This window comes from Mesoplodon bidens (assembly GCF_964165515.1).
Source record: "Mesoplodon bidens genome assembly, chromosome: 7".
NCBI classification, from domain to species: Eukaryota; Metazoa; Chordata; class Mammalia; order Artiodactyla; family Ziphiidae; genus Mesoplodon; species Mesoplodon bidens.
In genome coordinates, this window is record NC_138164.1 from 39162167 (window position 1) to 39176536 (window position 14370).

The 14370-nt window shown below is 35.3% G+C and overlaps 1 protein-coding gene across 5 annotated transcripts in view; it reads right to left on the reverse strand.

The window, feature by feature from the left end:
- The window catches only part of LOC308619852 (uncharacterized protein), an 811674-nt gene that overhangs the window by 785124 nt on the left and 12180 nt on the right, over window positions 1–14370 (reverse strand). Inside the window, exon 3 of one of the 5 annotated variants that reach the window (XM_081239076.1) lies at window positions 564–1437. The exons of the other annotated variants lie outside the window; for them this stretch is intronic. Coding sequence (XP_081095202.1) covers window positions 1373–1437 — 65 coding nt within the window. The 3' untranslated portion in view covers window positions 564–1372. Of the gene's footprint in view, window positions 1–563; window positions 1438–14370 lie in introns of those variants that run through there. 5 annotated transcript variants of the gene reach the window in all.

Sequence of the window (14370 nt, forward strand, 5' to 3'; positions counted from 1 at the left end):
TCCTTTAGTACAAACACACACACATCCTAATTTTCTTAGTCTTTTAAAATACCATCACAATTGAATAAGATCACTAACTTCGATACTACGATATCATAATATAGGATTTCCTACTATGGTACCATAAAACATTGATCTCTGATGGCTCAATCACACTGAAAAGCTCTACAAACTCTAGGGTTCTACAGCTGTAGTTCTCCTTTTGCACTGCTTATTGAGAGGAAAAATTTGTATTCATACCTTATAACTTCTCTTTAAACTTGCCTTCCATTCTTAGGTTACTTAAGATTTTGTATATTCAAATCTGTCCATAAATTGGAGTCAAATATTACTCTGATATTTGATTAGGTGCTAAAATCAGTGGAAAATATTGTTTAAGGGAGTAAAGTCAAAATTACCCTTGAAAATCTCTTAAATCAACCATAACATACACTGTCCACTAAATAATTTTTATCAGTTTCTCTAAAGCTTAATCAATTTCCCTTACCCATCCTCTCAATTAATTATTCAATGAATTATTTGAGAATGGCAGAGAATCATGAATTCCTAAATAATGCATTCTTCTTCTCACGTACCTACTGGCTGTCTTTTCACTAGTTTCAAGCCCTCTTTCAAATGTAGCTGGAGCCAAATACTCTATCAACTGCATTGCCCCCATCAATATTGCCATATCATTCAGGGACTTTTCCTCCGCCTTCATAAACAATCTAATTTCCCTTCTATCAGCCATTTTGGATGATGCAGACACACATATGACCTTCCCCAGACTTCTTCCCTCTCTTCATAGCCTGATAACAGCTTGTGAAATTTTCCTATGGGAAACTAATAAACTCACAAGAAAGCATTAACCTAGGCATTCATGTTAAACCATGCATTCTCTCGGCCAGTGCTTCCAGGCCAAGATTACTACTTTTCTCAAGTTACTCCCCTGCTGAAAGAGTATTCATTACATCAATTTACAAAAGCTGTGAGCACTCCCCTTCCTCAGCAACAATCTGGTAGTTTAGATAAACGGTGGAGTATTTCTTGGCTCATTTCTATGGTAGTCTTAGATGGAGGCACAGCCATATGTTATGTCACAGTACAGTAATCTCAGACAAGACCACAAGTATATAAATCCTTATTTATGTAGACTTGAATATCTGGAAGAGCATGAAAGTGGGTCTGTTACTAGAAGAAAAGCCTACTTTACAATACAAAACACATAGAGAACAGTGGAGAGCACGGATAGTGTTTTCCTCTTTTCCATTTAAAGTCTATACCGGTTTCAGCTTAAAGCTGCATCTCTGTAGGTTCTCCCTAACTTTTCTCCTCTTCACCATGACCTTGGTTTTTTCAGCTTTCTTCTTACTCTGCAAGGCTTGATTAGCAGTCAATAGGCTCCTTTCATCTTCTCAGCAAGATACGCTGTGGGAGAGGTCAGGTACCTTGAAGGTCCTACGGAAATATGTTTTAATCTTTCAGTTAAACATCTACAATCAAAATTTCCCTTGCAAATGTTGATAGCCTTTATTTGGTGTTATGATAATGGAAACTTTATTTTCTCATCTAAGCTAAGGCTCTCTTCTAGGAGGGGGAAATGACCAAAAAAGGGGAGGGGGGACTTGGAGAAAACAAATCTTGTCTTACTGCATAACACTGAAGACAGAGAACAGAATTATATGGCACTTTTTCTTGAGGAGATGATGACATTGCACCGTGGTATTCTTTTTTCTTCTTTAATTAATTAATTTTTATTTATTTTTGGCTGCGTTGGGTCTTCATTGCTGCGCGTGGGCTTTCTCTAGTGGCGGCGAGTGGGGGTTACTCTTCATTGCGGTGTCTTCGCTTGTTGTGGAGCACGGGCTCTAGACATGTGGGCTTCAGTAGTTGTGCCATGCAGGCTCAGTAGTTATGGCACACTGGCTTAGTTGCTCTGGGCATGTGGGATCTTCCTGGACCAGGGCTCGCACCCATGTCCCCTGCCTTGGCAGGCGGATTCTTAACCACTGCGCCACCACGCAAGTTCTGCACTGTGGTATTCTAATGAGAGAAGTGGAATTTTTTAAAATTGTTTTGCATAGAGGGAATTTACCACCATAGTGGTGATATCTGACTTCTCTTGTGTCTTAACTTCTGAGACCTAAAGCCATTCAGCAGTGTTTTCTTGGTAGCTCTTGAAATACCAGACTGTAGTAGAAGAAATTACAGACCTTTGTCCAATGTCTAAAGCCAGTTTATTAACCAGAAGCACAATTTAAGGACTCTGTACTTCAAATAAATCAAATCCTTATAGTCTCTAATTTATACTTAATCTTTCAGTCCCATTATTTTTCATTTCCAAAGATAATTTTTTTAAATCCACTAGGCTATATTTTCTACCTAAACTATATGTTCCATTAAAATAAAAGTATGGGGGTTGCTAAATGGGCCAAGATCCTCTCATGTTCTATCATGTATGTCATTAAAAATAATTTAGAAAGCAATGCCATGTTTATTATCAGATTATGTGTCTGTTATAAAAGATACATTGGAAAACCAGGTTAATCATATGTGGTTTGATTGAGAAATTCAATCTTGATGAAGTAAAGAAATTTAAATGTTTAATTTTTTTTCAGTAACTGCTACAAGGGAAATTTAATGCTTTTGCAGTCTAGACCAAAAACTACATCTAATTTTAAAGAATTCATTTAAGTCAATATATGGACATTTCATGTACTACTATTATTATGTTATTATTTTTATTGGGGGGATATTTGTTCAAAGCAACAACTCCAAATAGCCAAAAAGCTTCCCACGTGCTCTTCTCTAAATTCCTGTTTTGTTTAATTATAACCCTGAGTTTAGAATTAAAAAGAAAAAGGGGAAAAGAGGGAGACCCTCCTCTGACTACAAGCACAATTAGCTGCCCATTAGCAGTTATGATCCTGGTCTTCTGCCTCTGCTATCAGTGGCCTCTAATAACATGGGATGGGTTCACTCTGTGGCTTCAGCATGGGAAGAGTTTATGGTTCATCCTCATTCTTGCCTCTTTTACAACAGAAGACACCCCAAAGTGGAAGCCGTGTCTTACTTTTGTCACTTCCAGCAATAACCCCCTCCAACTTATTCTCTGGGCTACTGTTCAACCACACTGAGTTCTCTTTTAAGCTCTCTGAGAGTGACAGTGAACTAACTGGAGGACTGGTATTTTTATCATCTCTTACCCAGAAACACTGTTTCTTCTACCAGGTCTAACTGGTAGAACAAATGAAACAAATTTTCAAACAACAAACTTTCAAACACACAAAACCTATCAAATGATTTGTTTGCTTTGTTTTGATCTCAATAACTGTAGCTTTCATCTCTAGAAGTTAAATTGGGTTCTTTTTTATATCTTCTATATTTCGACATAACTTTTTTTAACATGGGTGGTACAATTATAAAAGCTATTTTGACTTCCTTATCTTCTCATTCTAACATCTGTGCCAGTTTTGGGTCACTCTCAAGTGATTATTCTTATTATAGTTCATCTTTCCCTGACCCTTTGTATGCCTGGTAATCTTTGGTTGGATGCCATAACTTATTAATTTTGCCTTGTAGTAGTGATGAATATTTTTGTATTTCTATAAATATTATTGAGTTTTGCTCTGGAACATAGTCAAGTTACTTGGAAAGGTTTTCACCTTTTTGTGTCTTGCCTTGAAGATTTGTTCTGCTCTCAAAAACTTCATTAGTTAAATGTTTTATATCTATTGTTTAGATGATGAAAATGAAATTCCTAGAGAAAATGTAAAAGCCATGTACCTGGCTGTGGTAGGATCTCAAAAATTATCATTGAATACTTGGAATTCATACCCCTCTGATTCTAAAAACACCATGGTGTCACTCTTCACAACGTTCCTCTGTTTTTAATTAACTCACTTACTAGCTAGATGAAAAGTCCCTCAAAAGTTTCTTAAATATAAAATTTAAATACTGTGCTAAAAATATATATAATAATTTTCTTACCACTGGCTCTAACAATTTACTCATCTAATTCAGGCTTTTCACTTAACAGTAATTACATATGGTTATAATATGTGAGAATGTGCAACGAGAACTTACGTTGGAAAAATATCTGTTCTTACATTTCATATTATAAAAATGTTTTCACTGTACAGGAAAAGCCAGACATATTCTAAAATATTTATTTGCAGTAATGTCTTGGATATATATTTTCCTTTAATAATTAATAAAACTAAGAACTGACAATAACATTGATTGAGAAGGAGTATAATTTTGAGGTTCCTGCCTCAGAGACGATGTTAATCTTCATGTTCACACTTCATGTAGTTTAGTTCAGAAAAAAGTTTTCATTTTCCTCTTTGTAACTAAAAGAATCCCCATTCTGCATTCAGAACAGTCACAGTAAAAAACAAAGGCCTACTTTATATAAAGTCAGAATTTATAAACACACACACCCATATATACATATGTGTGTATGTGTGTGTGTCTGTGTATATATATGTGTGTGTGTGTGTGTATATATATATATATATATATATATAAAACTTCCTTATTCTTGTTTCCAAAATATTATTGTAAAGAAAATTATGACTTATGTGGTATTTATTCATGAATAAACTCTAATGGAGAGTTCTACTCTTCGTTTTTGTCCAGTGTATGAACCCATATATAAGTTATGGAAATCCCCATCTTATGAGGAAGAATCTGTCTCTCGTTATTGAGATTGAAAATGCCAGCTACTTAATCTCTGAGTAACCTTTAGGGCCATAGGCTAGCATATGACCTTAGCTCTGACAATCAGTTATATCCATTCTGGAGACTGGACTAGAAGCTACTGACAAGAAGAAAAGACTGCTTAGAATATATTCTGGAAGTGGAAAGCACACACAGTTTTCAGTATCCAGAACAAATGTATCAGTGATTCATATTACTGTATTTAGCATCCCCTATCATTGATCTTTGTAGTTCTAGCTGAAGTGTCTCTGCCCAGTGACTCTTGCACTAGGTTGTTCCCTGGACCAATTCTACAGCATGATTCCTAGGCATAAGTTTAAACTTCCAAACACCAATGCTGGTTCTTGAATCTTTTATTTAGAGATTCCATAAACTGTCCAATATCTTTTTAGTAGTTTATTTTCTACTTAATTAACCCAGAGTAAGTCATCTATTGCTCTAACATAAAAATTGATACCAGGAGAGATCAGAGACAACAGATCATTGAGGATATAGGGGAAACTGCCATCAGTTATCTAGCCTGCTTGGCACTGAAGACAGTAAATCCCTAGTTGGCAATAAGAAACAAATTGAGAAAAATTAACCTTAGAGTCTCCTGGAACTTAAAGCCTACTAGTGACCTGACTAGGGAAAATCAAGTAGTAACTCACATGTAAAAGGATGAAGGTCCTGGGACTTCCCTGGTGGTGCAGTCGTTAGGAATCCACCTGACAGTGCAAGGGACACGGGTTTGAGCCCTGGTCCGGGAAGCAACTAAGCCCACGAGCCACAACTACTGAGCCTGTGTGCCACAACTACTGAAGCCTATGAGCCTAGAGCCTGTGCTCTGCAACAAGAGAAGCCACCGCAATGAGAAGCCCGCACACTGCAATGAAGAGTAGCCCTCACTCGCCACAACTAGAGAAAGCCCGTCCGTGCACAGCAACGAAGACCCCATGGAGCCAAAAATAAATAAATAAATTTATCTTTTAAAAAAGTATGGAGGCCCTGAATATTCCAAATCTGTAGGGTGTCATGGTTACTTCTAAGGGCACTGGGAGAGCATCCTTTCCCAATTGTATTCTTAGCTCCTTTGTCAAAGATCAGTTGGCTGTATATGCATATGTTTATTTCTAGTCTCTCTATTCTGTTCCATTCGTCTGTCTTTTTGCCAGTACCATGCTGTTTTGAGTACTGTAGGTTTGTAATATATTTTTTGAAATCAGAAACTCTTATGCCTCCAACTTTGTTCTTTCTCAGAACTGACAAATGGTGTTGGTGAAATTGGATATCCACATGCAAAAGAATGAAACTGGACTCTTGTATCATACACAAAAATCAACTCTAAATGGATTAAAGACTTAAACATAAGATCTGAAACTGTAAAACTCCTAGAAGAAAACATAGGGGAAAAGATCCTTGACACTAATTTTGGCAATGATGTCCTAACTATATGACACCAAAAGCACAGGCAACAAAGCAAAAATGGGCAAGTAGAACTACATCAAACTAAAAACCTTCTGAACAGCAAAGGAAACAATCAACAAAATGAAAAGGCAGCCTATGGAAGAGAAGAAAATACTTGCAAACCCTGTATCAGATAAGGGCTTAATATTCAAAATTTATAAGAAACTCCTATGACTTAATAGCAAAAAACCCCCCAAATAACCCAATTTAAAAATGGGCAATGATGGGCTTCAACAGACATTTTTCCAAAGAAGATATATAAATGGTCAACAGATATATGAAAAGGTGCTCAACATCACTAACCATCAGGAAAATGTAAATCAAAACCACAATGAGGGAATTCCCTGGTGGTCCAGTGGTTAAGACTCTGTGCTTTCACTGCTGAGGGTGCAGGTTCAATCCCTGGTCAGGGAACTAAGATCCCACATGCCGCACAGCACAGACCAAAACAACCCCCAAAAAACAACAAAAGAAAACACACAATGAGGTATCATCCTGAACCTGTTAGGATGGCTATTATAAAAATAAATAAAGTAAAGTATTGGTAAGGATGTGGAGAAATTGGAACTACTGGGTACTGTTGGTAAGAATGTAAAATGGTACAGTTGCTATGAAATAGTATGGAGGGTCTTGAAAACCTTAAAAATAGAATTATCACGTGACCCAGCAACGTCACTTCTCTGTAGATAGTCTAAAGATTTGAAATCAAGATCTAAAAGATATTTCTGCACTACCATGCTCACTGTAGCATTATTCATGATAGCCAAGATATGGACAAAACGTAAATATCCATTGATGGATGAATACATTTTTAAAATGTGATATATACATACAATAGAATATTGTCCAGCCTTAAAAAAGAAGGAAAATCTGCCATGTGCAGTAACATAGATATATCTGAAGATGTTATGCTAAGTGAAATATGCCAGTCACAGAAGAACAAATACTGCATGATTCCACTTATATGAGATATCTAAAATAGTCAAACTCGTAGAAACAAAGAATAGAATGACACGGGTGCGAGCCCCGGTCTGGGATGTATTATACACTTAAAAATGTGAGAGTAGATCACATATTGTTTTCTTACCACAATAAAATTTCTTTTCATACATTAATAAAATAAATTAAAAATAAAGACAACAGGATAAATCAATGTAATAAGAATGTAATATTCCAGTCTTAAATTCCCAGCTCAAGATAATGCCAAATATCATTAACTTTCTGTGAATGTGATAAAAGTCTTACTTCTTGCATCCACAGGTTGAGATAGAATAACACTAAACATTTAATTCTGATGACTGCTTTATTATGAGAGTTTAATTGGCATCTTGGAATGGGGCACTGACTGAAAAAGAACTGGACTTCTTTGTAGTGGGATGAGGATATAATGGTAGATTCCAATAAAGAAAGGACTCTCCAACCCTCACTTGCCATCTTTCTAAAGAGAAGTCAATTTTACGATATATAGTAACATTTTTTTCGCCATGATTGGAGACATGTAATGACTTAGCCAAGAAGAGTTACCTAGAAAATGAAAGTCAATTTTTCCCATCCCAACCTCTTTACCCTTCCCTGTATTGATTCTTGGTACCTTCGATACCACTATTCTCCACTAGTCAGGGTGGAGACATGAAGATGAAATGATAAATGGCAGTTTGACTTAAGTCTGCCTCCCAGTAGGACTACTAGGATGCCCCAAAATTCCATAAATATTTCACTAGTTTCTTAGTATATCATTAAAGTAGTACACTCAGCCACAAGCAGAATCACCATCTTGGCTGCATGTCTCAGGGAATAATATTTTTATTAGGAAGAGCTCAATAAAAGCCCCAAGAGCTTCCTCTATTTATTATAATAATATGTCAAAAGCATGATTAAATCCCTAAGAGAATCACAGTGATTAGTTTCACTACTGAAGATTTTACAAATTCAGGGTTGGTGATTTCTATCATATTCCCTTTTAAAATTTCAATTTGTCTAGTGTAGAAGTCAGAGTATTCAGGAGTAAAACAGAAGATTGTTATAAATTTGATCAGCTAGAGACAGCAAATTGAGACCATTGTTCTATATGTGGTCTCTTCACTAGAACAAATCAGTAAGGTTCTAAGGGACCTGCTTTGCTTTCTAAGTAATCAGTAGTTATTGATTAGGCACATGCTTTTATTCCTTTACTCTAAAAAGCTGAGAACATCAGAACAATTTGCTTGCAAATCACAAGGCAGCAGTATTAATTTCACTGTATTGTCTCAACTTTTTCATTCTACATCACAGCTTAGTTCATAGAGACCTTGACCTTCTGACATCACACTTATCCTCTATTTTAATGACATCATGCTCAGAGAACCTACAGATCAGTAAATAGACTATCCAAAGTGTCTTGGCAAGACCCATGTCTGCCTGAAAGTCATAGATAAATTGCATGAACCTTGTCCATTCCCTATGATTTAGGAATCTCCCCCTTTATGAGGCAAATCCACCTTTCACCATAGAAGCTAAACATCTCAAGTACTTGTTTTCTCAGCCTCCTTTGAAACTAGGGCATTAGCACAAAAACGGAATTCTATCAGTTGGATGCATATGCCCCAGATTTGCAATTAAAAGCTGCCAGTGAGTGAGTGGAAAACAGTAATTGTAGAGTCTATACTGGTCACACAAAAGAACCCTAGTGGAAGCAATACCCTCTTTCCAGCAGCATCTAAATTCTGTGTTTGTGAGCTCAGCATTACAATCTGCAGAGTAATCAAGTAATCCAGCAGTAGCGGCAATCTCGCCTTCACCACATCAGACCATGAAATAAGTTTAGACATTTCTCCTGGCTGATCGTTTAGACCCACGGTTCTCTGACTCTCCAAACCATTCTGTGAGCTACTCTGTATCACTGTAATAAATTCATTTTCTTAAAGTTATCTAAGTCATATCATGTTGCTTAAAACCAAGAGTTCTGCCGATACACCCAATTAGCATTTAGGAAGCATCTTCAACTGGCCTTATCAGACCCTAAAGGAAACTAGATAGATAGGATACAAACTCTGTTAGTGCATATGCTTGTGGGGGAAACTGTGATGGTGTTAGAGTACACACATATGTAATAAACCATGGGAGTATAGCTAAAATTTTGCTTTTCTTATGCTAATTGTGATTTCTTCTTTGTGGATTATTAAAGTAAAATGCTTAATTCCTGAACATTTGGATCTATTTTAAAATAATTTTTGTTACTGATTTCTAACTCAACATCTCAATGGTCAGAAAGCATATTTTATTGTATTTCAGTCTTTGAAATATGCTGAGACTTGCTTTATGTACAACCATATAAGTAATTTTGTAATATAGTCTATATATACTTGTGAAAAGTGTGATTTCCATCATTGTTGCATAGAGCGTTTTATATATTTCAAATTGATCAAGTTTGATATTTGTGTTAAAAATCTTCCATGGACTTTTGGCTGGTTGTTCTACCTACTACTGAGGGAGTTGTGTTAAAATCTCCCACGATGATTGTGGATTTACATATTTATTCTTCTTTTCCTGTCAAGTTTTGCTGTATGAATTTTTAAAAACATTACCGTTTGTATGAAATCTTAGATTTATTACATTGTTTTAGAGAATTGATCTTTTAATCCTTATGGTATTTGAAACAAATTCTACAGGTAAGCCATTTGAATAAGATAATTTAACAAGGTTGCTGAATCCAAGGTCAATAGTTTTAAAAATCAATTGTATTTGTACAGACCAACAGCAAATAGGATATTCAGAAAACGATGCTCTTGATGGTAATATCTAAAAAGTGAAACACATAAAAATAAATCTAATGAGAGATACGAAGACTTCTATATGCAAAATTATGAAGCAGTACTGAGAAAAATTAAAGAATACCTAGATAAAGGGATATACCATGTTCATGGACTGAGGGACTCAACTTATTAGAGAAATCAATACTCCACATATTAATCTCAGTTTCAACATAGTCAAGTCCCATTAATTTGGGGTTTTTTATTTTTGTTTTTGTGTTTGGCTGTTATATTTGTTGCATATTTGTTTGTCTGTTTGGTTTTTATTTCTTTGGGGAGATTAACAATGGTTTTAAAATCACTGGGAAGTGTGTCCTCCTACAATTTAAAACTGCTATTCTCTTCCTCATTGATGCTTAAAATTTCATATTTAGATATACATTCTATAACTTTACCTTTCTTTGCCCCTCTTAAATCTCACTCCTCACACTTCCCTGGGAGAGGCAGCACCTTAAGGCTTGTAAGCCATTTACATTTCAGTACAAGTTTGATACAAGTTTCCTAGAAGAAGTTTTGGTAGGAGAAGGAGAGAACAGAGATAAGAGGCACCAAAAAGGGCAAGGAAAAAAGAAAATGCGTTCAATAAAGACAACCACAGATTGGAGAAAGACCAGCCTTTTGCTATTTCTCAATCCTTCTTAGAACAGCTCTGTTGATTGACATTCAGAAAAACAGATGACTGCAGTATTTCTGCTTACTGATTTACTTTATATTCCAGTATAAGCCACTACCAATCAAGCAGTCATCATCTGCTTAATCCAAAGTTTTACTTTACAATTGTTTTTTATGTTGCTTTTTAAGTTGATATGACATCTGGATTCTAAAACATGACATTCTGTTCTCTTTTGGATACAGGAAAAAATATTTTGATGTTTGAGACTCTATGATTAATTTTCCAAATGGTGGAAAGAGTACTGGATTGAGAACAGAGATTTTAATACTTCTTAATATTTAATATGCAATCATCTATCTTTGGTAAATTCCTTAGCTAAGCAGGCTCATATTTTTCTCATTTGTAAAATGAAGGGACTCAAATATCTCATGAACCTGTTCTCAACCCCTTTAAGAGTACATGACTCTTAGTCAGATGTTCATTGGATCACTCAGCAAATTCTTTCTAAGAATAAGACAGTATAATTTTAGATGACACCTTTCTTTTAATAACATCAATTAATTTTTTCTCAAAAATTTCCAGTTAAGCAGTAGAGATAAATATCTTTTAGATATGGGGATATCAATAAAGACTGAAGTTTTACTAAGCTTACAGAGTTGAAAGTAAAAGGATAAGTATTGTTAATATCAATAGTATCATTTAGAAAATGCTTTTTACATCTTTTAGGTTTAGTTCAGAAACAAATAATGTTTTAAGTCATCTCCAAATGCTCAAAGGGCAAATAATTTATTCTATATATGACAATTATAATAACACAACACTTTGATTCCTTAAGTATGATTTGTAATTCAAACTTACCCCTCATTTATTATAAAAAAAAGTTTATTCCTTTGATCTAAATTTACTAAAATAGATATAAATTGTCTGTGTTACATAATATTTTCAAATGTAACTTCCTTGTCTTACAATACCCTCACTTGAGACAGGCAATATAATAGATGTATTATTAAAATGCCTGCTCTTTCTACAATCTAATGGTTTTCAACATGACTTAGTCAATCAGTAAATACTTACATCAAAAGTTACTGAGACCAGGGACTTCTCTGGTGGTCCACTGGGTAAGACCCTGTGCTCCCAATGCAGGGGGCCTGGGTTTGATCCCTGGTCAGGGAACTAGATCCCGCATGCATGCTGCAACTAAGAGTCCACATTCTGCAACTAAGATTCCGCATGCCACAACTAAGAAGTCTGCATGCCACAACTAAGACCCAGTGCAGCCAAAAAAATAAATATTAAAAAAAAAGAAAAAAAGTTACTGAGACCAGGGGTTTTTAAATTGTAGTTCTTGGAGTTTGGGGATTTTGTCAAGGACATTTATGAGTTTATGAAAGAGCAGAGGGTACAAATAATCAAAGCCACACTTATTTTGTATTTCATAAAGTTATTGGGATTACATGTAAAATTTTGTTTGAAAGATGGGATATGTTCTATTAAACATCTGGATGTCACTGACTGTACAGACGCTTTTCAAATGTAGAGGTTTATAATAATAATAATAATAATAATGCATATTGAGCATTCATTAAATACCAGGCACTGTTTGAGTGCTTAAGACACACTAACTTATTTCATCCTAACATCAATCCACTGATCATTATCTCAATTTTAAAGACGTTGAAACCGAGGCACAGAAAAATTAAATACCTGTCCCAGTTAGTAAATGAAAGAACAATAATCAAACTCAGGCTGTTTAACTCCAGTACGTTCACTCTTACCCACAACATTAATTCACTTTCTTAGGACCTCCTTAGAATAGAAAAATGGACAATCTTAAAAGTCAGAAAAAAAGAGACAAAATAGACTCAATGAAGTTTCTGATCAGAAAAGCAGCAATACAAAAGTGGTATTAAAAATATTCATCTGGTAATTAATGTAAAATAAAAAATAGGAGAACCTAACTTTGGGTATTGGGGCTCATTCATTTATTAATGAATATTAATTGAGCTAGTTATCATCCTTTGTGATTAGGCTACATTAATGAACAAAGCATAAAGAAAATTCTGCCCCCTTGGACTTTCTAATGGATCCAGAGACTAGTTACCTTGGCCCAAAGACCTGGCCTAGGAGGATAGCAAGGAGCCTACAGAGTGTTAGTTGAAAAAACAGTCAAATTTTTTTCTATCTAAAGGCTATGGCAGAGATAGAAGAATGAGAAAATCAGAAAGAGGGACTAGGTTTGGAGAGAAAAATGATTTTGAATAGCTATCTTTCAAGGAACAGCAAGACATCCATTTATGAATATTTAGAAGGCAATTAGCAATACAAAGTTGGGGCTTTAGTGAGAGTACATTACATGGATACCATAGCCATTTCCCACTGAGGTAATAGCCAATCCAATGGCAGGTTTTAGCTGGAAACATAAAATTCAATCAATAGTCTGATAGAGGAGAACCAGCACACAAAATACAGAAGTATGGTGAATTCCCAAAATAATGGAATGGGAAAAATCAAAAAGAAGCACTCAAACTAACAAACTGATTTGCTAAATATGTGAAAAGAGTAACAGGTAGTACATAGTCAACACAATTACAGCAAAAAGATAAGAGTCATCTGTGAGGAGCAAAAAATCAAAGGCAATTGAGATTTTAAGGTAAATGAGACAGAAGAAAAACCTTTGAATTTGGAAATTATAAAGCCATTACTGATGTGGAAAATGAAATCTTGGTGCAATGTGGAATGAAAGCAGGGTGAAAAGAGAACATAAAGAGTTCGTATATGTCATTTGTTTTGCACATATAGTACAAGGAAGGGGAGGAGTAGACCATTAGGAAGAAGGGCATGCTTCATTTTGGTGGTAACTGCATCAAGAACACTACAGGATTTTGAAACCACAAATTAGCTGATGATTAGAGAAAACTTTACTTACCTTTGGAAAAGCTGTGCTTCAAATAGCTTACAGATAGCCCAACTAATTCCTTAGTCTTTCCACTACTATATGCTCCTTCCAATAGAGTAATACAAACCTGTCACTTGTTTTTAATAATGCTTGCTCATTTCCCCAGCAGTTTTCTCTTAATCTACTATCTTTGACTTCCTTGCCTTAGCTTACAGTAACATTTTAATACAGGGACTATAACAATAATGCTGGACTCATTTATAATTCTATCTCTTCAAACACACTTTCTCACATGAAATGTTGTTAGGATTAATTAAAAAGAAAGTAAAGTGACAAATAAGAAAACCCTCTTTCAAAAAGATTTTTTAAAAGACCTTTGCTCTGAAAGGCAGATATGAATCACTGAGAGCACACATTTGGATATTAGCTGGGTGTAATAAAGTTCTCACACTCTTTCACTCAAGCTTTGTTTCAGTCCAACTGTGCCCTCTACAGTCTTATCAAGTGAATGAAGGTGACTTTAGCTTGAAAGGAGTCTGATAAGTCTCTGATACTCAGTCCACAATTTTCAGACAGGAAAGCAATATTTGATTCTTTATAAAAATTTCCGACCTATTTAATTTGGGGGAACTCTCTAAGATAAAAGGTAATTAAATTTAACAAGTGGATACATTTGCTTGGCTGTGTGATGACCACTGGAAAAGAAAATAAAGTTTTATATAGTCTAATTGTGTCCTTCGATACTGAAAACTATTATTAGTGACAATGTGGAATTTTACCTGAGCCCTCGAATCCTGGAAAACAGCAAAAGTTAAGATATCCCTCTGCCCTTTGTGTTGTGGAAAACAGCTTATTCCTAAGAACCACCACAGATGCCTCCTCTTGTTTACCTATGGCAATGCCAGACAAAGATATTCCAAATTGCC